We start from the raw sequence: 27,643 nt of genomic DNA, 5'->3' as shown, positions 1-27,643 counted from the left end.
GTTGAATGCAAAAAATACTTTACATTTAAAATGGTAGCCTTCTTTATAATTTTATTTTTTCTTTTTTCCTTGTTTTAATTAAAGTATAATTGATTCACAGTGTTGTACCAATTTCTGCTATACAGCGAAAGGACTCAGTCATATACATATACACATTATTTTTTTTTTTATATTTCTGTCAATCCTGATCTATCCCAGGAGACCAGACATAAAAATATGGAACACTTAAAGAATTTGCATGTCATCCTTGCATAGGGGCCATGCTAATCTGCTCTGTATAGGTCCAATTTTACCATATATGCTGCTGAAGTGAGTGCCATCTTTACCATTTTATTTTTATTTATTTATTTTTCTTTTTAGGGCCACAGTCTAGGGGTTGAATTGGAGCTGTACCTGCCATCCTACACCACAGCCACAGCCACAGCCACGCGTGATCTAAGCCGTGTCTGCAACCCACTATATACCATAGCTCACTGCAACGGCAAATTCCCCAACCTACTGAGCAAGGCAGGGGCCGAACCCGCATCTTCATGAGTTCAGATTCATTTCCGCTGTACCACAATGGGAACTCCATGAGTGCCTTCTTTATCACTTTGAAAGGACATCCCAAGTCACTGAATGATGTCAATTCAGCTCCAAACACTTGTTAGCTCAGAGCCCTACATGTGTGCCTTCCTGACATCCCTAAACTGTTAGGTAGAAACCCCTTGTGAAAATGACTATGCACCTCTTGAAAAATCTTAGTATGAGGTGTTTAGTCAAGTCTATCCACTTTTTAAAAATGCAGTCAACTTAATTGGTTTATTTCATGTATTTTTAGTTCCTCAAAGCTTGAGAATTTTTGATAAGCATGAGTAAGTTCAAGTTCAAACAATCAAGTGATTTTTTTTTTACTTTTCTTTCCTACTTACTCAAAAGAGGGTAATATACAATAAAAGCTTATCATCCAAAGTGGTTGGTCCACTCAAATATATGGATACTTTTAAAAAATCTGACAGAGATATCAATCATTGTTGCCTTCAAAACTTAGTCTTTATATTCACAGGTAAATTCACAAGCTCCATTTATGAGCTGCACATTAACCTGGCTTTAAATTAGGCTGCAAGAAAATTAATGACTTGCAGTATTGTAGTCTTTCACATATATTTCCACAAAACTGATAGCAGCAGTATCTATTTAGTCATTGTATTATATTGCTAATTTCTCACTTGCAACCATTTGAATTGCCGTTGTCATCGTTGTCAGAACTAATAGCAACTGAGAACATTCTCTGTCCACATGCTTTGCATGTATTCTCACATTTAAACTTAATAACTTGTTTATGAGGTAGGTACCATTTTTATTTCTTTTTTAAAGGTGAGGAATGGGGGTGGGCATAAAGGGATTAACATTAACTTTGGAGTTCCCATTGTGGCTCAGCAGGTAATGAAACCTCTGACTGGTATCCATGAGGATACGGGTTCAATCCCTTGCCTCACTCAGAACGTTAAGGATCTGGCGTTGCCCCGTGAGCTGTGCTGTAGGTCGCAGACATGACTTGGATCTGGGATTGCTGTGGCTGTGGTGTAGGTGGTAGCTGCCACTCTGATTTTACTCCTGGCCTGGGAACTTCCACATGCCACAGGAGCAGCCCTAAAAAAAAAAAAAAAAAAAAATTAAATTTAACGTAATGATACATCACCTTGACTTGCAAAAAACAAATTTTCTTCATTTTCAGAATTAACTACATAAAAATGTTTTCTTAACTGGCTCTTTATGGGAATGAGACATTTATTTGCTTAATTGACAATTTTATTAATGAATTTCTAGTTCCATGTTTAATGCCCTAATTTTCTTGAGAACATATTGTCTAGCTAAAATTTCTAAAAACAACAATAATATCAAATCTAATATCATTAACTAAAGTTGTGGGTAAGTTAAAATATATGTAGAATATAATTATATTACTTTGGGTTTTAATTAACCAGTGTTAATTTGATCAGGAAAGTCCATATGTTAATTTTTGTATCATCTATAGAAAAGAGAGTTCCATTATCAACTTGCTGGTATAATAAGGTGGCAAAGCAAAAGTTTAGCAACAAACCGTTTCAATCGCTTTAGGTAGCATACATTTACAAGCAGCCAACTCATGTGGTAATTAAATATTATCTTTAATTATTACGGGAAGCCTGACGCAGCCTCCTATTTATAACACATAGTTAGGATTAGACAAAGGAGCATGTAGGTTTGGCAATAAACTGAAAATATTCTGCATATAGAATTTCTCGCTCGATATGTTTGATATTCCCAGTAACATTTCTGAATTAGAAGTATTTTAATATACATCATTATTTATATATTCAAATCACACCATAAATCATAAATTCTGATTGCAAAAATACATGCAGACAAGTTTCTTTGGCTCTTTCCTCTGACTTCATAATTGATGTGATTACTCACTAGGAGATTGATTGTAAAAGACAGTGTGATATCATCATGGAAGGAGTGAACTTAGTGAATTTGTTAGACAGAGGAGAAGATTGATTTTAAATAGATAGGATTATCGTGGTAATGTATTGTGAGTGAAATAAAATTTTAAAAAGAAGCAAAAGCCCTTCATAATTTAGAGATAGAATATAAATACCCAATCGAAAGTAGAAATTTGCAGGTTACAATAATGATGATGATTATGATTTCAGTGGTTAACACTTATGGAGCAATTTCCAGTCACTGTTCTAAGTATGTTTCATGTATTGATTCTTAATTCTCACAGCAGCACCATGACTTGGAAGCTATTAGTGTTCCAATTTTAGAGATGAGGATGCTGAGGCATATAAAGGTTATAAAACTTTCCTGAGATCACAGAATAAATAGCAGGAGAGCCGTACAAATCTAGTCTTAACCACTATGCTAGCCTTTCTTTCAACCATGTAATTAGAATATTCATGTCTTATTTAACACCAGTATTTGTTGGGATTTTGCTCTGTGCTTAGGAACCAGGTAAGGTGATCTAAGATGGGCAGAACTTCTGAGCTCATGAATAAAATCCCCCTGAAAATGATACATTCCTCTTGCCACAATTTAACTGGAGTCTGCATGTGCGGCTATGGGTGTTATTAAAGAAAGCTTTCCTGCATTGAGTGGGCAATTCCTAGAGATAATTAAAATCCCTGATATTCCTCAGGTGGTTTATAAAGAATGCTGTGAATTTTAAAATTTTATTTAAAAAACTTGTCAAATGTACCAAAGTACAAGTAAGACAGTCTTTTAAAACTACTTCTGATATTGTTACTGGTCACTCAATAGTCTTCCTCACCTTTGACATGGCGTTAACTTCAAATCCTGGTTGCAAATTTTGATAAGCCTTTTGCAATTATTGCTGTGAAAAGAATTGTTGTCTGTTGTCATGCCTCGAGGATCAAGAACCAAAGTAACATCTTTGAGCCCTTGCTCACTATTTGTCTTCCCCTCTGGATTGTAAACTTTGGGGGAGAAAGAGGCCTATCTCTTGTTCACCCAGCCCCAGCGCTAAAGCAAGGCACTGGGAGCCACTTATTAAATCTTGAGTGGGCAGCTAAATGGATGAATGAAATCTAAAGAGGCCAGCCTGAAGTACTATTGTTAATCAGATGTACTTCTCTTGACTGAACTTGGTGAATTCAAAACACTTACTGTAGGCCTTCACCATCTTGCTTAAAATGTGCAAGTTTCATGTACTTGTAATCATGGAATTCTGTAAGGAAGGCTTTACATCCATACAGATCTTGGGTGATTATTTTACATTAATATAAATATTACAAGGACTCTCAAGTTAAGTACTGTGGCTTCCATTAAACACTTAATTTTTGATATCCAAATACTTGTATTTTCTAATAGCATTTATAAGTTAAACAGTAATTAACCTCTTTAAATAATCTAAGATGGATTTTGTTACTTGCAAACCAAAGAGAACTAATGCTTAAGAATATCGTTTATTTAAAGGCACTGATGAGGAAAAATTGCAGATAGCCTGTAGATGACGAAATGTGATGGATTCTAAAAGGAAACAGTGAGAAGTTTATGTTCAGAGAGTGCAAGAAAGAATGTGGAGGGCAAATATTATGCTTTGTATAACTGAAAAGTCAAGTGGTAATTCTCCCTTTGAGCACAGTTACATTAAGCATTCAATATCCTCAGGAATCCTCTAAAATCTCAAATTAACTATTTCTAAAACTAAGTTCTTGGAGTTCCTGTCCTGGCTCAGTGGTTAGTGAATCCGACTAGGAACCATGAGGTTGTGGGTTCGATCCCTGACCTTGCTCAGTGGGTTAAGGATCCGGCATTGCTGTGAGCTGTGGTGTAGTTTGCAGACATGGCTCAGATCCCTCATTGCTGTGGCTCTGGCGTAGGCCAGCGGCTATAGCTCTGATTAGACCCCTAGACCTGGGAACCTCCATGTGCCACAGGAGTGGCCCAAGAAATGGAAAAAAGACAATAAATAAATAAATAAATAAAACTAAGTTCTTGATTGCCTCCTCCACCCCATAGAAAACCTGTCCCTTCTGCAATATTCCCCATCTTGGAAAATTAAATTCCATTATTTCAGTCTTTTGGGGCCAAAACTTTTGGGGTCACCCTCAACTCTTCTGTTTCTCCTACACCCTACACCTAATCCAGGAGGATCTGACTTCTGCAAGAGTCTACCACTTCTTAAGGCGAGCACTGCAGGTGCTCTGATACACTCAGGTACAACCCTCTGATGGATCAGGACCTTTGCCCTGTACCATTCATCCCATCTATCTGCCTTTGCCTCCCCTAGGCGACAGTGGTATGGATGATGTCACTTCTCCGCTCAGGACCTTCCAGTCACTTCCAGCCCACTCCAGATAAATGCTAAGTCCTGAAATTGCCTGACATGGTGCATCCAATCCATTTTCCACATCCTGCTTTGATTCATTTTCTACCGTTTTCCACCTAGCTCATTCTACTTTCCTTTTAGGGCCTCTGCACTTGCTGTTCCCTCTGTCCAGAAGGCTCTTCCTCCAGATGTCCATGTGGCACACTCCCACATGCTCAAATAAAACCTCAGTGCCAGCTGGCCGCCATATTTAAGAGTACAACACCTCATCTCCGGGCACCCCCTGTCCCCTTTGCACAAAGAGCCACCACTCATGCTATAGCAAGGTCTTATTTATTTGATTGTTTTCTCACCAGCCTGCCTTGACTGGAGTGCAGACTCCTTCAGGGCAGAGATTCTGCCTCTTTTGATCACTACTCTATTCCCAGAGCTCTATCTCCAGTGTCTAAGTCATCATAATTGGTGCCCTGTAAGTGATTTGTTCTGGGCTCTGTTCCATGGTGGCATGTTTCTCACCAGGTCCCCTCTTCAGAGTAACAGTATTCCCACAAAGCGCCTCAGAGCCTATTTTTTTCAACTAAACATGCTGGAAAAATTGGGCATCTCCTCCCTGATTCCTCTACTCAGAGTTCTTGGCTTTTCTGGAACCAGTTGTGGTGACCAGTAGGTGGAAAATCTTGATTGGCTTGGCCTGAATCACATGACTAGACTCTTACCTAGAACAAGGGATTCTGTTACCTGTATGCCTTCGCCAATGATTCTAAGTGTTTCTATTGAGAAAACAGTAACATTAAATAACAAAAATCAGTTTTTCACTGGAGTGTTTGCTTTCCCCAATGGAATGCTCATCCTTGGAAGTTGAACCAAAATTAATTGCCTGAATTTAAGGAAACCAATTTAGTGTGTCCTAAGGAAATGTGAGCAAGACAAGCACTGAAAGAATAGGAATCATAATATTTCAGAGGTTTTCGATAAAATGAGTATTCCTGCCTCAAACACATAATTTGGAAGTTCTGGAGTGTTCACATATGCAATTTAATTTTATAATCATCTACTGTAAGACTCATGATACATATCAATGTAAGATTTCCCAAATTTTATATGTGATCCATCTTCTCAATTTTTGCTTTTTCTGTGGGCCTTCTCTATATTACACAAAAAATGATTGACAATGACATCAATAATAAATACAATGAAAAATAAACCATTTTCTGTTTTATATTGTTTATTATTATTTTTTTTTAAATGGCTGCACTCACACCATATGGAAATTCCTGGCCAGGGCTTGAATCTGAGCCACAATTGTGGCCTCTGCCACAGCTGCAGCAACACCAGATCCTTTAAACCGCTACATAGGGCCAGGGATCAAACCTGCCCCTTTGCAGTGACCCAAGCCACTGCAGTCAGATTCTTAACCCACTGTGCCACAGTGGGTACTCCCATTCTCTGTTTTTAAATACTAGCAACATAGTCTTGCCTGTTCAAACATCTGAACCTGCTCCCTCTATGTGTGCTTTTTTTTTTTTTTTTGTCGTTTTGTCCTTTTTTAGGGCCACACCCATGGCATGTGGAGGTTCCCAGACTAAGGGTCTAATCAGAGCTGTAGCTGCTGGCCTATGCCAGAGGCACAGGAACACCAGATCTGACCCGCATCTGCAACCTACACCATAGTTAACGGCAACACCAGATCCTTAACTCACTGAGCGAGGCCAGGAATCGAACCCATAACTTCGTGGTTCCTAGTTGGATTCATTTCTCCTGCGCCAGAGGAACCCCTGCTCCCTCTACGTGATGTTAGCATTGAAGTAGTATTAAAGACATAGTAGCTCCCAAATCCAGCTTTCCTTTCAAATTAATGGGAAGACTAAAAGTGCTTCCTCCCTAGGTTACTGCGTGTTATTTGTTGGCTATTCTGTGTATCACATACCACATATGGATGTCACCTGCTCCTGTTAGTGTATGATAGGCTACAAATCACACATTCAACACTAGAGTACTCTGTTTATTAGTAATGTGCATCCCATAGATTTAGGGTATTCTTTGTTCTGCCTGTGGGCTTCAACAAAGTAATTCCTGATTCTGTAAGTGCTGAAGCAAGACAGCAATATTATAATATGAAACTGGACCAGAATATAATCAGGAAGTTTCAGCTAATCTAGAATGAAGTAATTCCTCTGGCCAAATGTATAAATCTTATGAACTTTACTTTGTAGGAGCTTTGGTATTTTTTTGAAAATCTGTCCACCTTGCACATAAGTTGTCTAGAAACTTGTAAATGTTCTGATTATAGTTGACAATTTTTCACATTTGTATTATCTAATGTAGGAGGGATTTGGGCCAAGGAAATTTGCAGTGATTTAAATGAGGAAAGATTTTCTTCCCTGATATCTTAGATTATACCCCAAGTAAAGTCTTTTCTGAGGTTCAGATGAGTTAAAGGTAGATGATTTTGTTGTACATTTAAAAATTGAGCCAGTGTCCTATGATAAGTTATTTACAATAATTTCATTGATTCTAAGACAAGTTTATCATTATTTGGGAGAAAGTGGTTTTTGGTGACTTGCTTTCTGCAGTGTCACATGTTTAAGCACTTTAACTACAAATGGCTAATATTTAACTCAAGCGAAGTCCAAGTGGAAAGTGTACATACCTTCAAGCTACCACTTATCATGTAAGGCATCTCATTACCCTCCAGTAGTCAAGAAATCTAGTGAGTTTTGTGTAATTACTCAGAGCAAGCATATGTTCTTAAAATTCTGTATTTTGGAAGTAAAGGCCAGCTTCACTAACAAAGATATCACCACTGAAAATTCTGGACAGTAAATTTCTTTTAATAATGTCTACTTTTTATATATAAAGAAAAAAAATATTTATTGTTGAGAATTTGGGTAAAAAAAAATAGAAGAAAATAAAAAGTACCCATAATCCTGTCATTCAGAAATGACATCATTCAAATTGTTGGTGCTCCTTTCCAGACTCATGTTCTCTAAAATGTATCTCATGGGAAGTGGAGGTTATGCCATATAATGAGTTACCTAACATCAAAATTCCCCCAGGTCATCAATAACTTAGTGTATGTGTAACATTCCACTGTGATGCTCCACAATTTAGCCATTTTCCTATTGATAGACATATCTTATATTCCTGGCTCAATCTAATCCAAAGGCTTTATAGCGTTGTTATAAACAGAATATGATTAATACTTTCTCTATTATGAGAAAGTAGCCCATTTCTTTCTATAAAAATGAAAGCAACACAATTTCTTAAATAGGAAAAATTTTAAAGCTTAAAAACACAATGAATAGCAAAAAAAAGTAATCAATTCACCAAAAAAATGCATACCTGAAAATGTTTTGCAATGAGCTAATCAGTGTTAATGATTGTTATTAGTAGAGTGATACTCTGTTCTTGATCACTTAGTTCAAGATGAATTATTTGTCATAAATATACCCACAGTTCTAAGTTAATTTTAATGATGACTGTATATCTTGGAGTGTTTACAGACATCTGTGTGCAACTCCGACATATGAGTTACTGACATTTGTGTAATGCCCTTTGTGTTGTGTCATTATTTAGAACCTAGTTTTAATGATCTATGTGTTTTATGTAAATTAGATCACAGCTGATATGGCAATATTAGCCTCATCTGAAAGAATTGTCTGTGAATTAAGAATTGGATGTGATATTTTGTCTTTTCCTGACATGCATATGTGTAAATATTTACAATTAAAAATGTTATTCACCTAGAAACACAAATTTTTTAAAAAAGAAAAAAAATGTTATCTACCTGAAATCATCCTAGTATATAATCTTTGGGAACCACTAATGTGGGCCAAAAAACATCTTTTTCTCTATGCTCACTGCATTCTGGAGAATCCCTCAGACGTATGAAATTCTTACTAAATATTCAGTGACTTTAAAGAAAATTCAAGAGAGAGACATTGTTCCCCAAGGTCTGTGTCATTTGCCTGGTCTGCCAAGCTGGAAATAGCCTTCCTTGTCATTACCGCCAACCATAGGACCTCAGTCATCATGACCTGTTAATCTTTACTCAGATTGCAAGTCTGTTCCTTCCCTCCTCTGACTCCACTGCCATCACTTGCACATGGAACTTTGTTATCTTTTACACAGAGGACTACCATGCAGTCCTTATAGGAGGATTCTCCTCCCTCCATCCCCACAAAGATCTATGAAAGCATAGACCTGATGGCATCACAGAGCTGACCTTTCTTCAGGGACCTGCCAGTTGCCTACCAAAAATCATTCCTTTTCTTTTTCCTTTGGGCATCTAGACCCTTAACATATGGCTCCTTCCTACTTTTCCGGCTGCCTTTGCTCTGATCCCTTCCCTACCTGTAAGCAGTCAGAACTCTGAGCTCCCCACTGCACCACATTAGTTCCTGCCTCTGTGCCTTGGTGTGTGTCATCCCTCTGGCAGGATACCCCTCTTCTCATACCTCTACTTTGAAGGGTGAAACTTACATTCATCTTTCCAAATCCACTCATCAAGATGTCACCTACTTATTTGTTCCTTTAACACTTAAATCATAGCTATTTATTGAAGAAACCGTTCAAGTATTTAATTAATATGCTGCTTGTTTTTCTCTTTTTCTTTTTCCATTCTTTCTTTGTATAATGTTCCTTATCATCTTACCCTTAATATAATCAGTCATATTCAAGCTCTAAAGCTGATGGTCAGTGTTAATGTTCTGGTTTTGTCTTTGTGGAATTTATAGCATCTCTTGGGATATGTCTTGGAGGACTTGAAAAACCAAGGATCTAAAAAATGCATTCTCGGTGTTCCCGTCGTGGCGCAGTGGTTAACGAATCCGACTGGGAACCATGAGGTTGCGGGTTTGGTCCCTGCCCTTGGTTAGTGGGTTAACGATCCGGTGTTGCCGTGAGCTGTGGTGTAGGTTGCAGACGCAGCTCGGATCCCTCCTTGCTGTGGCTCTGGCGTAGGCCGGCGGCTGCAGCTCCGATTGGACCCCTGGCCTGGGAACCTCCATATGCCGCAGAAGCCACCCAAAGAAATAGCAAAAAGACAAAAAAAAAAAAAAAAGAAAGAAAGAAATGCATTCCCAGTTCTGATTTGCCACATTTGAGAAATGTGACCAGCCAGATGTTCTCCTGCTGACACCATGGTGAACTGTCACTGATAGTTGTTATGAATCTTTTCCCATTCAGCATCTTACTTGGTCGTTGTTTGGATCATTCCTTAGGGACACAAAGGAAACAGATCATACTTATTTTTTGAGAACACTGCAAAGTGTTTTCTTAATCCTTGGGCTTCTGGCAATAAAATAGTGGTCAGTTATATAATCTAATTATTATAATTTAAATTACAAAATCTAATTTGATATCTTCACTTAGCTAGGCATTGGGCTAGGGAATGAAAACTAGCTCATGGGCCTATAATTTTAGAGACTGTCCTAGACATTGTCTCTTCAAGAAACTTATGGATTAGTAGGAAAACTGGATGATTATAAACATAAAATCACAATTAAATATAAAATGTACATTTGATGGAGATTATGAAGAAAGGGAACCTGGCATATGAAAAGAGGCTTTAATGTACTTTCAACAGAAAAACATTCCTAAGAAACTGAAAGTTGAGTGTATTTTTAGATGAATATGTTTAATATGTCATTTATAAATTATTTGTCAAGTATTCAAGAGTTAAAGTCACAGGTAGTTAGCACAATGTAATAGGAGAAGCATAGACTTTGGAAAGAACCAGAGCTGGTTTAAATCCACATGATACCACTTACCAGTTGTACATCTTAGCAAGTTCTTTGAATTTATTTTTCAGTTGTGACAAAAATCCATGTGACATAAAATTTCCATCTTACCCATTTTTAAATATGAAGTTCAGTATCATTGAATTTGGTTATTGCGCAGCCAATCTCCAGAACTCTATTTGCCTTACAAAATGGAACCTCTGTACCCATTAAATATCATCTCCCATTCTCCTTTGCTCCACTCCTGGCAACTACCGTTCTACACTCTGTCTCTATGGATTGACTGCTCTAGCTACCTCATATATGTGGAATCTTACAGAATTTGTCCTTTTGTAACTGACTTATTTCACTTTGCATAATTTCCTCAGGACTCATCTAAGTCATACCATGTGTCAAAATTTCCTTCATTTATAAGGCTGAATAGTATTTCATTGTATGGATAGACCACATCTTGATCACCTATTCATCTGTTGATGGAGACCTGAATGATGCTGCTATGAACATGAAAGTACAATCTTTTTAAAAAAATTCTCTGGGTACAGATTAGCCATGTAGCAAAATGAGTGTTATTATAATGCAGTATAACAAAGATCAAGTAAATAATATTATATAAAACTCATTCTACTCCTCGAATATTATAGATTTTAATAAGCATTAGTTGCTTACAATAGTAGGATTTTTTTTTCTTTTTTTTTTTTAAATGGTTCTTAGGCCAGGGAATGAATCTGAGCCACAGTCACAACCTAATGCCACAGCTGCAGCAATGCTGGATTCTTTAACCTACTACTCCAGGCCAGGGATCAAACACCCACCTCCACAGCACCCCAAACCGCTGCATTAGAATTCTTCATCTGCTATGCCATAGCAAGAACTCCAGTAATAGGGTTTTTAAATTGTATAAGGAAAGTTTATCTGAACTAGGGTTTTCCAGATGTTAGTCTTACCAGCAGTAAGAGATGATTTTAGAATAGTCCACAAATATTTTAAAACATTTAATAATGCTTCATTTATTATAGAGAGTACCATAGGAATATAACTAGCATACCAAGCTCATGGTTGTGTGAATATTACTATTTAGCATAAGCCTACATTCCATGTTTATGTATATATATTTTTGGAATTAAGTCCATTTTTTAAAAAACAGCAAAAATGGGAGTTCCTGTCATGGCTCAGTGGTTAACGAATCCGACTAAGAACCATGAGGTTGTGGGTTTGATCCCTGGCCTTGCTCAGTGGGTTAAGGATGCGGCGTTGCCGTGAGCTCTGGTGTAGGTCGCAGACGTGGCTGGGGTCCCGCGTTGCTGTGGCTCTGGCATAGGCCCGCGGCTACAGCTCAGATTAGACCCCTAGCCTGGGAACCTCCATATGCCACGGGAAGCGGCCCTAGAAAAGCCAAAAAAAAAAAAAAAGACAAAACAAAACAAAAATAGCAAAAATGATGCAAAATAGGATGTGATTGCTTCATGCTTGCAGACACATTGTGTAAAATGAGTAGTCCAACCCAGAACAAAGCTTTTATTTTTCCCTCCTTTCCCTTTTCCCTTTTTCTTTTTTTCTTTTTTCTTTTTTTTTTTTTTTTTTTGCTTTTTGTCCACTCAAAAAAGCATTCAATTCGGGCTGAACTTGTTCAACCCATCTATTTTGGGATTCATACAAAATAAACCCCAGTGTAAACCTGCAGTTACTTATTCTGCAAGACGAGTGTTGGACTGAATGATTCAATTGAAATCACTCAAGTTTTCTATAATTCACAAGCATACATCTTTTGGCAGGACAGACCATGCTGAGGTATCTTATCTGCACTGTATCCAATGGAACATGTCCTTTTGCGATGCTGCCAAGCCACAGGAAATCATAGACTTTGGGGAAAATGTCCTAACAATTGTGCATTCATAGCATTTGGATTGAGCCACCAGTCATTAGTATTTCAATCCTAAGCAACTGCCATTGTGTACTTTTTGTTATCAGAGCATTGCAGTTTAAATGCTCTGAGCTGACCTAAACTCATTGTTAATACCAAATTTCCAAGGCAATGTAGAATCATGTTAAAGAGCAGACAATAAGCAAAAGAATCTGCAGGGAATACATTCTTGTTTGGTGTCATTAGTCACATAAATGTATCAGAGAGCTCTTCCCCATCTGTACACCAGCCATCTCTCCCTCAAGACATCAGTCAATGATGTTTAGAAATTTCTCAGCATAACCAATCTTTTATATCATTCTCCCATTACAAATTTGGTTAACCAAGTCACATTCTGTGGCTAGATCCACAAGTATGACATATTTCAGCATGGTTTTGCACCATTGTGATGCTGTTGCTGAATGAATGATACTGTGCTTGTGGTTTTGTGATTGACAAACTGAATTTTTGACATCCTGTGTTGCTCTTGACAAACGGTATGGAATCCCCTTCCCCCAACATTAACAGAGTGTTCATGAGAGGGAACTAAATTATGAATCCAAGTTTTTAAACCTCAGAGAGTTTCATTAATTATCTAATGGAATTCTCATTAACGTTTTAGTGCCTTGCCTTATTTTTCTCAAAAATTGATTTAAACTTGGAAAACGAAGACTGAAATATGGACATGCTCTGCAGTTTTTCATGTGTGTCGCTATTACTTCATGGGAATAAATCTAAGTAATCCTTATTTTTGATTGCCTCCCATTTTGCTCATCTCATCATACATGGCTGGCTTAAAAATCATCCACACTTCATTTCCTGCAACTTTAATCTGCTCTGTTGGCAATTTCTCTCAGCCTCTGTTATGTGTCAAACAGGGCACACTGCCTGTCTTTCCTAGCCCATCAGCAAGTATCCCTCTAGTGGTGGAGAAAGTCTTCATCTCCACTTTCAACCTGTTTTCCAGGAGACCTTTGTAACAACTGAGAAACACCCTAAGGTAGATGATGCCTATGATCAAATGAACTGTCTCACGTTGTAATCGAAAAGCCTTTTTAAAAGGGAATTTAGATATGTTATTTTTTTCTGATTCTCACTGTACACCATGTTTTAGGAAAGAGGTTCTTCTGAATTTCTGCTGCTTCCTCAATCCTCATTTATCTGTTCTATGTAAAATATCACCCCACATTAAAATCTATTTTTATTTCTCATTTTGCATTTCAAGCTCCCAGTCAGCCACCAGGAAATGTTGTCTGGAATGCTACAGACACAAAAGTGTTACTTAACTGGGAGCAAGTGAGAGCCATGGAGAATGAATCAGAAGTAACAGGATATAAAGTAAGTTGTATCAACTGCAGTGCTTTTCCCACTTCTGGCAGTGCTTTTCAAGGGAAGCTAGATGTGAACAATTTTTCTAAATGTTGATGGTGTGATTTCTATAAACTCCTTTTGACATACAAATATCAGGCTGTTTATAGAAACTTACTTTTTGTGAAAATGTCTGATTTCTTTTTTTTTTTCCAATGTATTTTTAAGGCCTCACCCATGGCGTATGGAAGTTCCCACCTGCCAGCCTGCATCACAGCCACAGCAAAGCCAAATCCAAGCCATATCTGTGACTGCACGGCAACTCCAGATCCTTAACCCACTGAGAGGCTAGAGATCAAACCCGCATCCTCGTGGTTACTAGTCGGGTTCGTTACCACTGAGCCACAATGAGAACTCCATGATTTTTTAAATATAAATTTAGGTGAAATTCTGATCATGTTGGGATTCTAGACCAAATGTTTGTAGATTTTTTTTTTTTTTTTTTTTTTTTTTGCTGTTTAGGGCCACACCCATGGCATATGGAGATTCCTGGTCTAAGGGTCCAATCGGACCTGTAGCTCCCAGCCTATGCCACAGGTGCAGCAACATCAGATTCGAACCGTGTCTGCAGCCTACACCACAGCTCATGGCAATGCTGGATTCTTTACCCACTGAGCGAGGCCAGGGATCGAACCTGAAACCTTATGGTTCCTAGTTGGATTCGTTTCTGCTGTGCCACGATGGGAACTCCATTGGAGATTGTTCACTGTGTTATTTTCCCATTTCTGATGCTCACCCATGTACTACTTAAAAACAGCTAATAGTAGTGGCTCTGATTCCTTGGTCTGGTGTTCAAAATCAATACAGTACGACCTTGCCCCATTTCTGTAGCCTTACAAATACCCAGCCAGCCGAACTCTTCATGGAAGAAATTCACTCTTCCCCACCTCCTCGATTTTGAGAAACTGATGATTACACTATTCACTGATCGCTAGTTCAAGAGCTATGTCAGAGCTATGAAGGCAGCCTAAACTCCAGTAGGTATAGAAAAACAAACAATCTAAATCAAGTAACATCAGAGTAATAAATTTGATGAAAAAAATCAAAGCAGGCAATATAAAAAAAATAACATCTTTGTTCATGGATTTTAGGTTTTCTATAGGACTAGCAGTCAAAATAACGTGCAAGTGCTGAACACAAACAAAACTTCAGCTGAACTTTTGCTGCCCATTAAAGAGGACTACATTATTGAAGTTAAGGCCACAACGGATGGTGGGGATGGAACCAGTAGCGAACAGATCAGGATTCCAAGAATAACCAGTAAGTTGGTCAAAATCAACATCTTCTTAATTCCCAGCATCAATGTTATGAGCCTCCAAGAGGGAGCCATTCACTGCCCCCCTCTCCACTCTTTGCCCCACTGTATCTTTCATCTGAATCCTGAGAAGCTTTTAGAATTTGGGGATGAGAAGCAGAAGAAATTCCTCACAAGATGTGCAAAATAAAGAGAATGATAAGAGCATAATGACAGAAAAGACGTTGAGAAATAACTAGCAGACTTTATTCATTTTATTTTTTTCCCTCATTCTGAGCTGCACATAAATATGCCTTTGGATTGCCATAAAAACAGAATTCCTTACACATTCCTGAAAGGTACTGTTGGACCCACCAACTACTTTTAAGATCTTTAATATTCCAGTTGTTTGCCTTCTAGAAATCATAGGTGAATCTTACCAAGTCTTTACCAAGGAGAAAATTTAGTATTGTTAAGGTCATAACCTACTTGGCCAAACCAAAGGACACTTTAAAAAAAAAAAAAAAAAAACCTTAGTTTTTTATTTCAAAGGAGGTTTATATTTTCTTTTCCTTTCAAAATCCAAATGAAGCTTCTTTTGATATAGAAATTACACTTTTAGAATTAAGGGAAACAGATTTTCGTACTTTTTTTAAAGAAGGATATTGATTTTGTTATTTTATTTTTAAAATGATTTTGGCCGCACTTGTGGCATGTGCAAGTTCCCAGGCCAGGGATCAAATCTGCACCACAGCAGTGACCTAAGCCACAGCAGTGACAATGCCAGATCTTTAACTCACTCCACCACCAGGGAACCCCACTTTCATACCTATTTTAACAGTGACAGTGGTAGAAGAATTTTATATTTTCTTTTAAATATGAAGTCTGGAGTTTTGGGGCCTCAATGTAAGTACCGTGGAAACCATCTTCCCTTCATACTCTGGTATCTGGTTCTTAGTAACCTAAATTACTTTGTTCTATGTCCAATCATTGAATTTGACCTAATCTATAATCTTTTTTTTTTAAGTTTTATGAGGTAAAGTTGATTCACAAGGTTGTGATCATTTCTGCTGTACAACAAAGTGATATAGTTATACATATACACATTCATTCTCTTTCAGATTCTTATTCCACATAAATGATCACAGAATATTCGGTAGAGTTCCCTGTTGTACACAGCAAGTCCCTGTTGGCCAGTCACTCCACATACTTCAGTGTGCATGTATCAGTCCCAAAGCCCCAGTCCATCCCTCCCTAACCTATAATCTTGGATGTTCAAGATTAACACCTTTATCTGTAATCTTGGAAAACAAAATGAGGGATGTCATTAGTAAACAAAGAGAAAGGGAGATGTGGAAACTTGAAAGAATTTTATCTTTTCTTGGAATTATAGACTGCAACATCTACCCAAACAAACAAGTAAGTAGATGGATAAAATGGGAAATATTTATCTCAGAACCGACTTCTACAACATAAAAATCTGTGAAAACCATTTCAGACTATGGACAGTTTTAAAAACTGTGTGCATTTCAATAAAGCAAAACCAGGGATTCATTTAAACGTTATTATTATTATTTAGGTTTTTTAATAAAGATGTTCCATCTTGTTCCTAGGATAGCTCAAGGTACAGAGCTAACATTACAATATGGCCAAAGTGGAACTGCTAAAAGAAATAGGTTCTATGCTTTTACAGGAACAGACAGGATTTTAGCATTTGAGGGCTGCTGAGTCATGAATAGCCTTTTCCTCTGACATCTGCTGTTTTGCGGAGCTTGCATAGCTTGGTGCAGACAAGGCCATCTCTAAGAAAACAGAGCTTTTATTGATTGCTTTTTTAAGATGATGTTTTATATTCTGCATAATAATTCTGAGAAATGCACAAAAGAGAAACCAACACAGATTTTCTCAACCCTTCTCCAACAACGCTTTCTTTAATTAAATCATTGAATTATCTCAAAATTGTCTGTAATGGCGTCTAATTGTTTTCAAAATGATGAAGTTGTTTTTCCAATTTCAATTAAAGTGAAATAATACTCAATGAACAAAGCCCAGAATTGTTTAAGAAAATTTAAGTACATCAGGGTGTTTACATATCCGCTTGGCAAATAACGCTGGCTACATTGATAGAGACAATGAGGGCTAATGATAACTTTTGGTAGTAGGTTAGGTTTGATTATGATAGGAGAGGCCTCGGTTTTGTCTTGGTTATTTAAATTGGTACAGTTCTTATTAACAAGTTATTTATCATCTTTGACAGATATGGATGCAAGAGGTTGCACTTCAGCCATCTGCATTGTCCACCCTGTATCAAGCTCTATCTCCTTAGTACTCTTCTTTATTGTGAACGCCCTGTGGTGATATTCCCTTTTTTTTTCTTTTTCTTGACAGGAAAGTTAATTGGTTACAAAAAAAAAAAGTGCTTTCATGAAATGCAATGGTTATGCATGTTTTTTTCCAAGTCTGTATTTTTAACTTTCTACATAAGTAAAATATGAATATAATAAAAAAAAAACAGTAAATCCTTTGAGGGAAATCTGAAATGCCTTAATATTTACTTGATAAACCAAAGGAATTTACATATTACATACTTAAGATTTTTGATGGAGGCATCCTTAAGCTATGAGTTTAAGCACTGCCTGTGGAAAAAGACTCACTCACGTGCTCCAATGTGGACATACCCAGACACATACTTTTGTTGTGTTTTTTTATGTAGAAAAATCATTTAATTCAGATGATCTGTTCCCATTTTAACAGCATTGTTTGGAAGACATAATTTGTATTATTTTAAAATGCTCGTTTGAAATATGCAAAGGTGAAAAGTTCATTAAAAATTACCCTGTTTGGGAGTTCCCATCATGGTTCAGCAGTAACAGACCTGACTAGTATGTATCCATGAGGATGTAGGTTCAATCCCTGGCCTCACTCTGTGGGTTAAAGATCTGGCATTGCCATAAGCTGTGGTGTAGGTCACAGACATGGCTCAGATCCCTCATTGCTGTGGCTGTTGTGTAGGCCACAGCTGCAGCTCCAATTCAACCCCTAACCTGAGAACTTCGTATGCCATGGGTACAATCCTAAAAAGACCAAAAAAAATAAAATAAAATTACCCTATTTAGAAGAAGGTGCATGTAATTCAAAAGAATGTTATTGGGAGATGTACCCTAGGCTTTGGGAGAGCACTGTTTTTGTTCAGGTATCTTGCTGAATGGTTGGGAGACTCTACAAATCACTTGGCTCACTCTGCTTCTCAGTTACTCATCCATAAAATATGGAGACAATAATATTCATCTTATCTCCCTCTGTCCCATGAATTACTTGCTGAAAGATAAAGAAGGAAATGTGATAGTGTTTTTTTTTACCCCTAATACACTAGGTCTGTGCAAAATATTAGTATGAATTTATTTAATCATGTTAAAGTCATGAGAATCAGCCACATTTTTTAAAGTTTGCCTCCCATTCTAGGTAATGCTTTCTTTTTTATTTAATGATACTATACAATTGAAATGATCACATTTTATCCTTTCTCCAAAGTTTTAAAAAGTGAAATAAAATAAAAAGCAATCGTTTTCCTTCACACCTGTGAATAAGCTTTCAGGTTTTATTAAAACATGATGGAGAAAATAAGGAATGACCTGAATCTTAACCCAAATATTAAACAAAACTCACATGGTCCTTCATTTCCAATTTCCGATTCCATTAAGGGACCCTCTCTTTTTGGGGATGGTGGAGATGGTTTTTTAATGAAATCCAGCCTTCTTATCAGAGTGAGTCTGGCAGGCTTTTTAGTTCCTGAGTTATATTCGTAATAGGACCATGGCAGCACTGCCGACTTTGATATGTACAACTCAGTCTCTCTCAGTCATTGGTGTTCAAAGGATTGTCGAAGACATGACTTCATAGCAATATGTAAAGAATATATGAAAATCAGCAGATTGAGGGTTAGACATTGCAAAATCAAATTTTTTACCTCTTTCCTACCAATTTCACATTTTGCAGGAACTTGTTCTTCTTTGCAAAGATACCTAAATTTGAAACCAACAGATATCAACAGAGAATACATATTAGCAAAATTCTGATATTACGATGAAGTGTTACTTTACATTTAAATATTACATTAAGATAACATAACATCATTATACACAAAGGAGAGAAATACTTATAACTTTCTCTGCAAGGTCTGTAAATACTGTATATATCTAGAACAAATCTGAATGACAGGTAGATTTCATATGACCATTGTTATTTTGGGTCAAAAATTGAGGAAACACTTTCTCCAATACCTGTATTTTATGCTACATGTAATGGAGTTGTACCTTTTTATTATTTGGTCATTCCTATAATATGTTCCTGTACTTTTCACTTTCAAGATGATTGTTTTATTGTTTCATGGCATTTCTAAAAATATATCTCTATGAGATAAGCACTTTTTTCATACTGAAAAGTATAAAGTTTATCTTTAAATTCCTGTGTGTGTATCCTATGGTTATCTGTATGTATTATTTTTTATTATTCTAATAAAATTTATAAAATCGAATGCCTACGCATTATTAGTTGTTTTATATTCACCGTAATAGTAATGTTATCATTTTTTGTGTTTTTCAGCCTACTTTTAATGTTTCCATCTTTTAACCTTTTTTTTTAGACCCTATTGACTGAGTAGAATCAGCACTTTGAGACAATGCCCATCTATTCAAGGTATTTTAGCTCTGGGGATGGGGGAGTAAAGGAAAGCAGAAAATTCACTTTAGAGAATTATGGTATCTGGTTTCTTCTGACTTTATTTGGTTGATGTGCCACTTAAAAAAATTATTGGAGTATAGTTGACTTACAATGTTGTGTTAGTTTCAGGCGTACAGCAAAGTAAATTTGTTATGCATATACATGTATCCATTCCTTTTTAGATTCTCTTCCCATATAGGTTATTACATGGTTTTGAGTAGATTTCCCTGTAGTATAGAGTAGGTCCTTGTTACCTATCTATTTATATAGTAGTGTGTGTATGTTAATCCCAACCCCCTAATTTATCCCTCCCCTTTCCTGTTACCCCTTTGGTAACCCATAAATTTGGTTTCAAAATCTTTGTCTGTTTATGTTTTATAAGTTATTTTGTACTATTTTTTATTAGATTATACATATTAGTGATCTCATGCAATATTTGTCTTTCTCTCTCTGACTTACTTCACTTAATATGGTAATTTCTGGGGCCATCCATGTTGCTAATAATGGCAGTATTTTGTTCTTTGTTATGGCTGCCAATCCCACTTTTTCTTAAGATTAGTATCACCCTATCATCTCTTTTTTTGACTTTCTCCTTGGTGTCAGTATTAGAGACTTGGTTCTGAACAATCTTTGTGGTATAATAGATTCTAAATGTTCGCAAACACATACTAGGAAAATATTAGTTTTTAATTAGCAAAGAGTGCTAAATGTTATGGTTGTGAAAGGAAAATCAGAGCTAAAATAATAATTCAGTCATTTTCTCTACATGAAAATTCGAAGATATATTTAGAAGCAGGAGAATTAATTGGGGAGAGTATGTGTAGGGGTTGTGCCAGGGTGTGAGAGCATGCATGAGAGTGTGTGTGCATGTGTGTGTGTTTGTGACTTTACATGTAAGTCTAGTTATGCTTAGTGCATTAGTTCACCCTAATGAGAGGCAGAGACCTGGGGAATATGCAGACGCAGATTATACCACCAAAACGGGGGGGCCACAATGTCCTCTCCCAGGGGCATTTGAAAGGGAGAATCAGAGGTCAGTGTTGGAATTCCCATTGTGGCTCAGCAGGTTAAGAACCCAACTGTTATCCAGAGGATGCAAGTTCAATCCCTGGCCCCACTCAGTGGGTTAAATATCTGGCATTACCCTGAGCTGTGGTGTGGGTTGCAGATGTAGCTTGGACCGTGAGTTGCTGTGCCTGTGGTGTAGGCCCGGGACTGCAGCTCCAATTTTTTTTTTTTTGTCTTTTGTCATTTTAGGGCTGCACCCACAGGATATGGAGGGTCCCAGGCTAGGAAAATATTAGTTTTTAATTAGCAAAGAGTGTTAAATATTATGGTTGTGAATTGGAGCTACAGCTGCTGGCCTATGCCACAGCCACAGCAATGCAGGATCCGAGCCTCGTCTTCGACCTACACCACAGCTCATGGCAATGCTGCATCCTTAACCCAAGGAGCAAGCCCAGGGATCAAACCTGCAACCTCATGGTTCCTAGTCAGATTTGTTTCCGCTGCTCAGGGAACTCCTGCAGCTCCACTTTGACTCCTAGCCTGGGAACTTCTATATGATACAAGTGGAGCCCTAAAAAGTCATAGTACCTTGATCTGAAGGTGGCCATCACCAATTAGTAGCCATGTGATCTTGCTCAAGTTCCATGATTTCTATAAGCCCCCATCTCCCTGTCTGCACAATGGGACCATGGTGTCATTATCCTCATAGCATTGTCAGATCTTCAGTGACTACTAAACTCCTTTGTGCTGAAGTTTCTTCTTTTATGAAAATTGAGGTTGGTGGTGCTACCTTCTTAAAGGGTCTGGGAGTTACTAAATAAGATGATGTGTGTGAGTGCTTAGAACCATGTCTTAGCATTATTCGTCCCATCAGCAAATGACACTGAAAGAAAAAAACAACCTTTGAAGGTGACTTTGTTTTAGTATGTTTAGTGCTTTCTTTTGAGCTCTTTCTTTTTAAAATGTCATTCATAATTTTAAAATTTTATTTATTATTTTATTTTATTTTTATTAGAGTATAGTTGATTTACACTATTGTATCAATTTCTGCTGTACAGCATAGTGACCCAGTCATATGTATATGTACACACACACACACACACACACACATTCTTTTTCTGATACTATCTTCCATCATGTTCTATCCTAAGAGATTGGATATAGTTCCCTCTTCTACTGAGAAGAAAGTTATGTGATTCCAGGAGTTCCTAGAAGAGAGAATATTTGATTCTGGTATCAGATTATTTTTCCATGGGAATGTAACCTTGATCCTGTTAAACACATCTTCACCTACATGTGCCAGCTTCTGAGTTAAGTACTTTCCTTTTGCTAAATCAATTTTTACAGCAATCCGCCTAGTTAGGTACTGTTATCAAACCCATTCTATACATGAGGCAACCAAAGCTCAGAAAAACGAAGACACTGTAAAGGTCATCCTAGCAAGGGCATAGTTAAAAGGAACTCTAACCCAGGCAGTCTGGCTACAACCCCTGAATCTGAGGTATGATTAGGCTTTTTAATATCTCTCAAAATCAGATCTACTAGATTCACAGATTCTGAATAAGCATCTCTGATGAAAATCTGTAATATAATTTGTTCTGCCTTTATTATTGATCATAATTCAAACCTGAGAACCAAACACCTGGGAAGACTTCTTTTGGCTACTATAAATTTTGATATTCTCTAATCCTAACATGGAAAGCTTTCAAAGCTAAAAGTAACCCCACTTCAGAATTTTTTAAGTAAAAATTATAAAAATATTTGTCTGTTTTAAAAACATTTGGGGGGTATGTTTAATTTTCACTGTACATTAAAAAAATTGACAGTTTCTGATTTTCAGTAATGTTACCATTTTCAATGAAAACCTAAAAATATAATTTAATTAAATAAAAATGATTAGAATGTTACAAGTTCTTAGTTGCAATTAAAATCACCCCTGCCGTTTCATGTTCTTATAATGCCATCTCTTTTTAAATTTAAAATTAATCTTAATTGGGTTCATTTTTTTCTGAAGTATTTTACCCTTTTAAAAAATGAAAAGTGTGCCAATATTCATTATCATTTGGATACACTTCAGTAAATATTGGAGGGAAAATCACCCCAGCAGCAATTACAAATTTAGCAAGTAGTAAATTGTACCATTCCTTTGAAAGAAACTATGTAAACAGACAGGAATATGATTCGTTTAAATCGTTACATTTTTCTGATGTTGTTTTTATTTGAACCCCGTGCCTTAATTTACCATGTCTTGCTTTACATGTAGGCGATAATTACCTCTTGACCTCACACATGTAATAAATGCACTGATACAGAATTAAATTGGTAAGAAAGGGTGCTTCTATTACTGGTCAACGTTCATTCCTGTTCTTTATTCTTACTCTGCCTGCTGAAATTATCTTAGAGCCTGATGATTCTGCCTTGATCATTAATACTGTGGAGAAGAGAAAGAATTAGATCCTGTATAATTGGATGTTACCTGGGAAAACTCAGGAAAAAAAAAAAAGAGGCAAATAATAAGAATGGCAAATTAGCAGAATTATTTTGTCATTAGACAGTAGAATGGGGCAGATGAATGCGAATGACAGTGCTAATGTAAAGTATGTATCTAGACTGGCTAATGAGGAAGAAAGGGTCCATTCACTATGACTGGTGAACTGGCCTTTCTAAATCATCCAGGCAAAAATGGCTGCCCTTGCAAAGCAAAAGTGCAAGATCACGTATAGAAACGCTCATTGGGATATAAACTGTGGCACAGTAACTACACTCATTTGTGTCTCTCATTTATCCGTGCAATACCTACTTATTGAATGAAATCAGTGAATTAGTCACTATTATGTCTTATCTTCTGCTATTTTGCTTGCTTAATTTTTCCTCCTCTGCTGCCCCAGGAGATGTTAAGATATGATGATTAGGAGAATAAGAGGTATTTAAAACTGTGTTTAAAATGACGATAAGCAGTAGATCATCTGAACCAGTAAGGTTGGCCAAATTGGGAAGAAGGCTGTAACGCATCGTGGTTAAGAGCATTTGTTTCCAGGCATACACCTGGGTTGGAATCCTAGCCATGTTCCTAAGTAACAGTGTGACCTCGGACAAGCAGGTTAATCTTTGTAAGACAAAATGCTTATCTCTAAAAAGGCACCAGTGGGGGATGGAGGGCATAATCTAATCACAGAAATCTTTTATCATAGTTGGTTAATGAGTACTCAACAACAAAAGTCTAATAATTTAATAATATAATTATTGTTTTTTTTCCTTTTTTTTTTGTCTTTTTGCTATTTCTTGGGCCGCTCCCACGGCATATGGAGGTTCCCAGGCTAGGGGTAGAAGCGGAGCTGTAGCCACCGGCCTACTCCAGAGCCACAGCAACGCAGGATCCGAGCCGCGTCTGCAACCTACACCACAGCTCACGGCAACACCGGATCGTTAACCCACTGAGCAAGGGCAGGGACCGAACCCGCAACCTCATGGTTCCTAGTCGGATTCATTAACCACTGCACCACGACGGGAACTCCTTTTTTTTTAATTATTAGGTTTTTAATGCTGAGTTATTCTTCAAGGGTTACTTGTCAAATACCCATAATAACAGTATTTACCTCAAAGGGTAGTTCAGGAGTTCTCCTGTGGCTCAGTGGGTTAAGGATCCAGCACTGTCACTGTGACGGCTTGGGTCCCTGACCCAGGAAATTCTACATGCCATGTGGTGTGACTTCGATCCCTGACCCAGGAAATTCCACATGCCATGAGCATGGCAAAAAAAGGGGGGAGGGGTTAGTTCATCGATTCATCCAGAATTTCAGACACTGGTCTTGGGACAAGAGATAGAAGAAAAATGTACCCTCTCAAGAAGCCTACATGCAAGTAATAAAGCAGAGGAAGAGACTAGAGAGTAATTTGAGGATGAGAAAGATATTTTAGAATATATGCTCAAGTAGCAAGAACTAAGGTAATGTTTATAGATCTTATAGCACAACACGGGGCACACATAAGGCACTCAGCCTCTGCTGGTGGCAGTCCTTATTCTCTCAAAGCAAGATCCAAATGGAAAATAGCTCAGACGTTGCCACAATGAAAGCTAGTAATACTATTCAGAGGATGTTATGCAGAAAGATCTTACATCTCGGACTAAAATCTTCACTGCTTCTGCCTTAAGTAAATGAGGCTCATTTTTTACTTCATACTTGTCCTTTACAAATTACAGTAATTTAGTTGAAACCAAGTTCCTTGACCTGGTAAAGCTGATCTAAGCTACAGAGAAGGTTCTAGATGTTAGTCTGAAGAACACGAGGGGCTGAGAAATTCTAGAGAGCCTTGGCACAGAGGAATGTGTTGAGTAAAAGGAAATCATGTTCAGTGTCCAAGAACTGCCCCATGTTGAGAACAGTGCTTAGTTTAGTGTTCTTACCTAGAGCAGGTCACCCCTCACTGCCAGGACCACTTCCCGCAAGTGACAGACCAAGTCCTGCCACAACCAGAAGTGCCAGAGTTCTTTGGTTAGTGCTACCATGTGAAGAAGAGCCTTCTCACCTCAGAAATTAATCACGTGTGTCTTAATTTGCAGCCCCTGACTAGGCCCTTTTTGTAGGAAGGAAAGCCACTCTCTTCTTGGGTTTCCCCTCTTCAGTAAAAGAAGATGCTAAGAAATGCAGAATGAGAGGAAAAAGTTCTAGTTGCCTTCTGTCTTAGCTCAGGGGAGTTAATGAAATGACCTTGAAGAGAGAAAACAATAGATATCACAATAGATGTAGGTCAAAACTTGAGTCTAAAGAAAGGCAAAGGGGAGAGTAAGTGCTAGGCATATTTTCCAATCTAAGAGGAATTGCAAACTTTTCACTTAGTTTCATGGACATTCACCTTTTCCTGAAAGGTCATTCAATACCTTCAAAGAGAATTTTCTTTAAAGTGACATGAACCCATGCTTCTACCCAGAGACTTGTGAAGCCCTGAGGAGGGCATTCTGCTAACAGCCCTGTCCCTGTTCAAAAGGCAGCTAGTGGCTATAGGTGTCTGAAGGTTGATGAGCCCCAGCCACTCAGGAGAGAAAAGGAGACTTAGAAGGCTGCTGGGCCACTGGAAAGCACTGGCTGCAGAGTGTCTGTGGGACGAGCTTCCAGATCTGAGCAACACACTGGTGGGAAAAAAAAGATGCAGAGTTGTGAGCTGAGCCAGCCGCTTCAGTAGGTGTGTCTTAGAAGGGATGGGAGAGGAGGGTTTGGCAATTGTGAAAGGTGATGATGTGCTTTGCAATCGGAAAGATTGTAATGCCTGAATCTGCTTTTCGCTTGCTTGGGGCTTTCAAACAAAGTGGTTGCATCTCTAAACTCCTTTCCTCACCTGTAAAAAGGAGGTGGGAGGTGCCTCTTGTGATAATTACATGGAATAACACGTAGAATGTGCTTCTAGCTCTTCCTGAGGAAGGAAGCCCTCAACATTCTGAACTGAGAGCCAATTTCTGCTTCTCTCCCGTCCCAAATATTGCAGGAGAAGGTTAGTGCTAATTTCTTAGTACATGAAGTTGTCTTCCAGAGTTTATCATTTTCATTGGTCCCACTTATAGACTGGCTGGCTACTCAAAGTAAAAACTGATAGAAAAAACACCCTATTACTCCTTTCATACAGCTTTTTCTCAGATTCAAAATGGAGATGAGGAGTTCCCATCATGGCTCAGTGGTTAACGAATCCAACTAGGAACCATGAGGTTGCAGGTTCGATCCCTGGCCTTGCTCAGTGGGTTAAGGATCCGGTGTTGCTGTGAGCTGTGGTGTAGGTCACAGACACGGCTCGGATCTGGCATTGCTGTGGCTCTGGCGTAGGCTGGCGGGTACAGCTCCGATTCGATCCCTAGCCTGGGAACCTCCATATGCCACAGGAGCGGCCCTAGAAAAGGCAAAAAGACAAAATGGAGATGAAAAGGGGAAAGTCTTCTTTCTTTGACTGGCTCAGAACAATTTCCCCAAATGGCCATGCATAAGTAACATTAAGGCCCTGCATCCACTGCTGTTCAATTCCAATTAATTTTCCTTGAAAGTAAATGGTATTTTAAGGGGAAAAAATTGCATCAAAAATATTGACAATTTTCTCCCTCATTTCTAAGAGAACATTCTGATCTCAGTGTTTTAGTTATTTTAAAACCTTTCCATACAGAGAAAACATAAACTTGACTCTTAGATACCTTCACAGTTTTCTGAGTAAAACATGCATGACATCCTGGAATGTCTTCAGCCTCGTTCTTATTTATGAGATGTTTTAGAGAATGTGAATAAGGCTCTAAAGTGAAAACGGAGTTTAATCATGACATCGTGGATTTTTAGGCATCCTAATTAAACATAGTGATCGGGATAATTTTTTTTTTTTTTCATGGACAAACTTCAGGTCACTTTCCCCACTGCTGGAAAATCCCAGGAAGCTTTTCAGCCACTAAACTTGGGATTGAACGTCTTCGAGGGCCTCCCCACCAGCATCTACTCCTGATTCTTGGCTCTTGAAAATCTCCTGTTTCCTCAGCTGAGTTAGACCCTGTGCCCAGCTGTTTTTAATGTCTGGATCATCTTGATGTCACAGAGTATTTAAAAGTACCCTCCTGTCCCACAATTTTCTGTATTAAGACATCAGAAGTTATTACCTAGATACTGGTGCCATGGCAGAGCATGGAGTATACATGGAAGTAACTATTCTCAGAATGATCTCTAAGAAAATTTTAAGAAGGAGGAGTTTGTTTTCAGGTCTTTTTTTCCGTATTAGAGAGCTTCAGCATCAGAATCAGGCTTCTTCTCAGCTGTCTTGAATCAAAGTCCCTTAGGCTATGGAGTTCCTGCTGTGGTGCAACAGGATTGGCAGCTTCTCTGCAGCACCAAGAC

The 27,643-nt window shown here is 37.9% G+C and overlaps 1 protein-coding gene, 1 long non-coding RNA gene and 1 other non-coding gene across 4 annotated transcripts in view; 2 read left to right on the top strand and 1 right to left on the bottom strand.

Moving 5' to 3' along the window:
- The window catches only part of CNTN3 (contactin 3), a 362,517-nt gene extending 344,570 nt beyond the window's left edge, over positions 1-17,947 (top strand). For both annotated transcript variants that reach the window (XM_047779257.1, XM_047779251.1), the window contains 3 exons: positions 13,683-13,795; positions 14,917-15,085; positions 17,317-17,947. In XM_047779257.1, coding sequence (XP_047635213.1) covers positions 13,683-13,795; positions 14,917-15,085; positions 17,317-17,417 — 383 coding nt within the window. In that variant the 3' untranslated portion in view covers positions 17,418-17,947. The remainder of the gene's footprint in view (positions 1-13,682; positions 13,796-14,916; positions 15,086-17,316) is intronic.
- On the bottom strand, positions 211-317 carry LOC125114011 (U6 spliceosomal RNA). Its single transcript, XR_007131667.1, has one exon. It is a non-coding gene; the product is annotated as a U6 spliceosomal RNA (small nuclear RNA).
- An 8,087-nt stretch (positions 17,948-26,034) lies between the features above and the next one.
- The window catches only part of LOC125112379 (uncharacterized), a 97,696-nt gene continuing 96,087 nt past the window's right edge, over positions 26,035-27,643 (top strand). Inside the window, exon 1 of the long non-coding RNA XR_007131136.1 lies at positions 26,035-26,273. This is a non-coding gene — a long non-coding RNA (uncharacterized LOC125112379). The remainder of the gene's footprint in view (positions 26,274-27,643) is intronic.

The sequence above is a fragment of the Phacochoerus africanus genome, chromosome 1 (genome assembly GCF_016906955.1).
Source record: "Phacochoerus africanus isolate WHEZ1 chromosome 1, ROS_Pafr_v1, whole genome shotgun sequence".
NCBI lineage: Eukaryota > Metazoa > Chordata > Mammalia > Artiodactyla > Suidae > Phacochoerus > Phacochoerus africanus.
The sequence above is the reverse complement of the archived record's forward strand: the minus strand, read 5'-3'. Positions and strand labels throughout refer to the sequence as shown.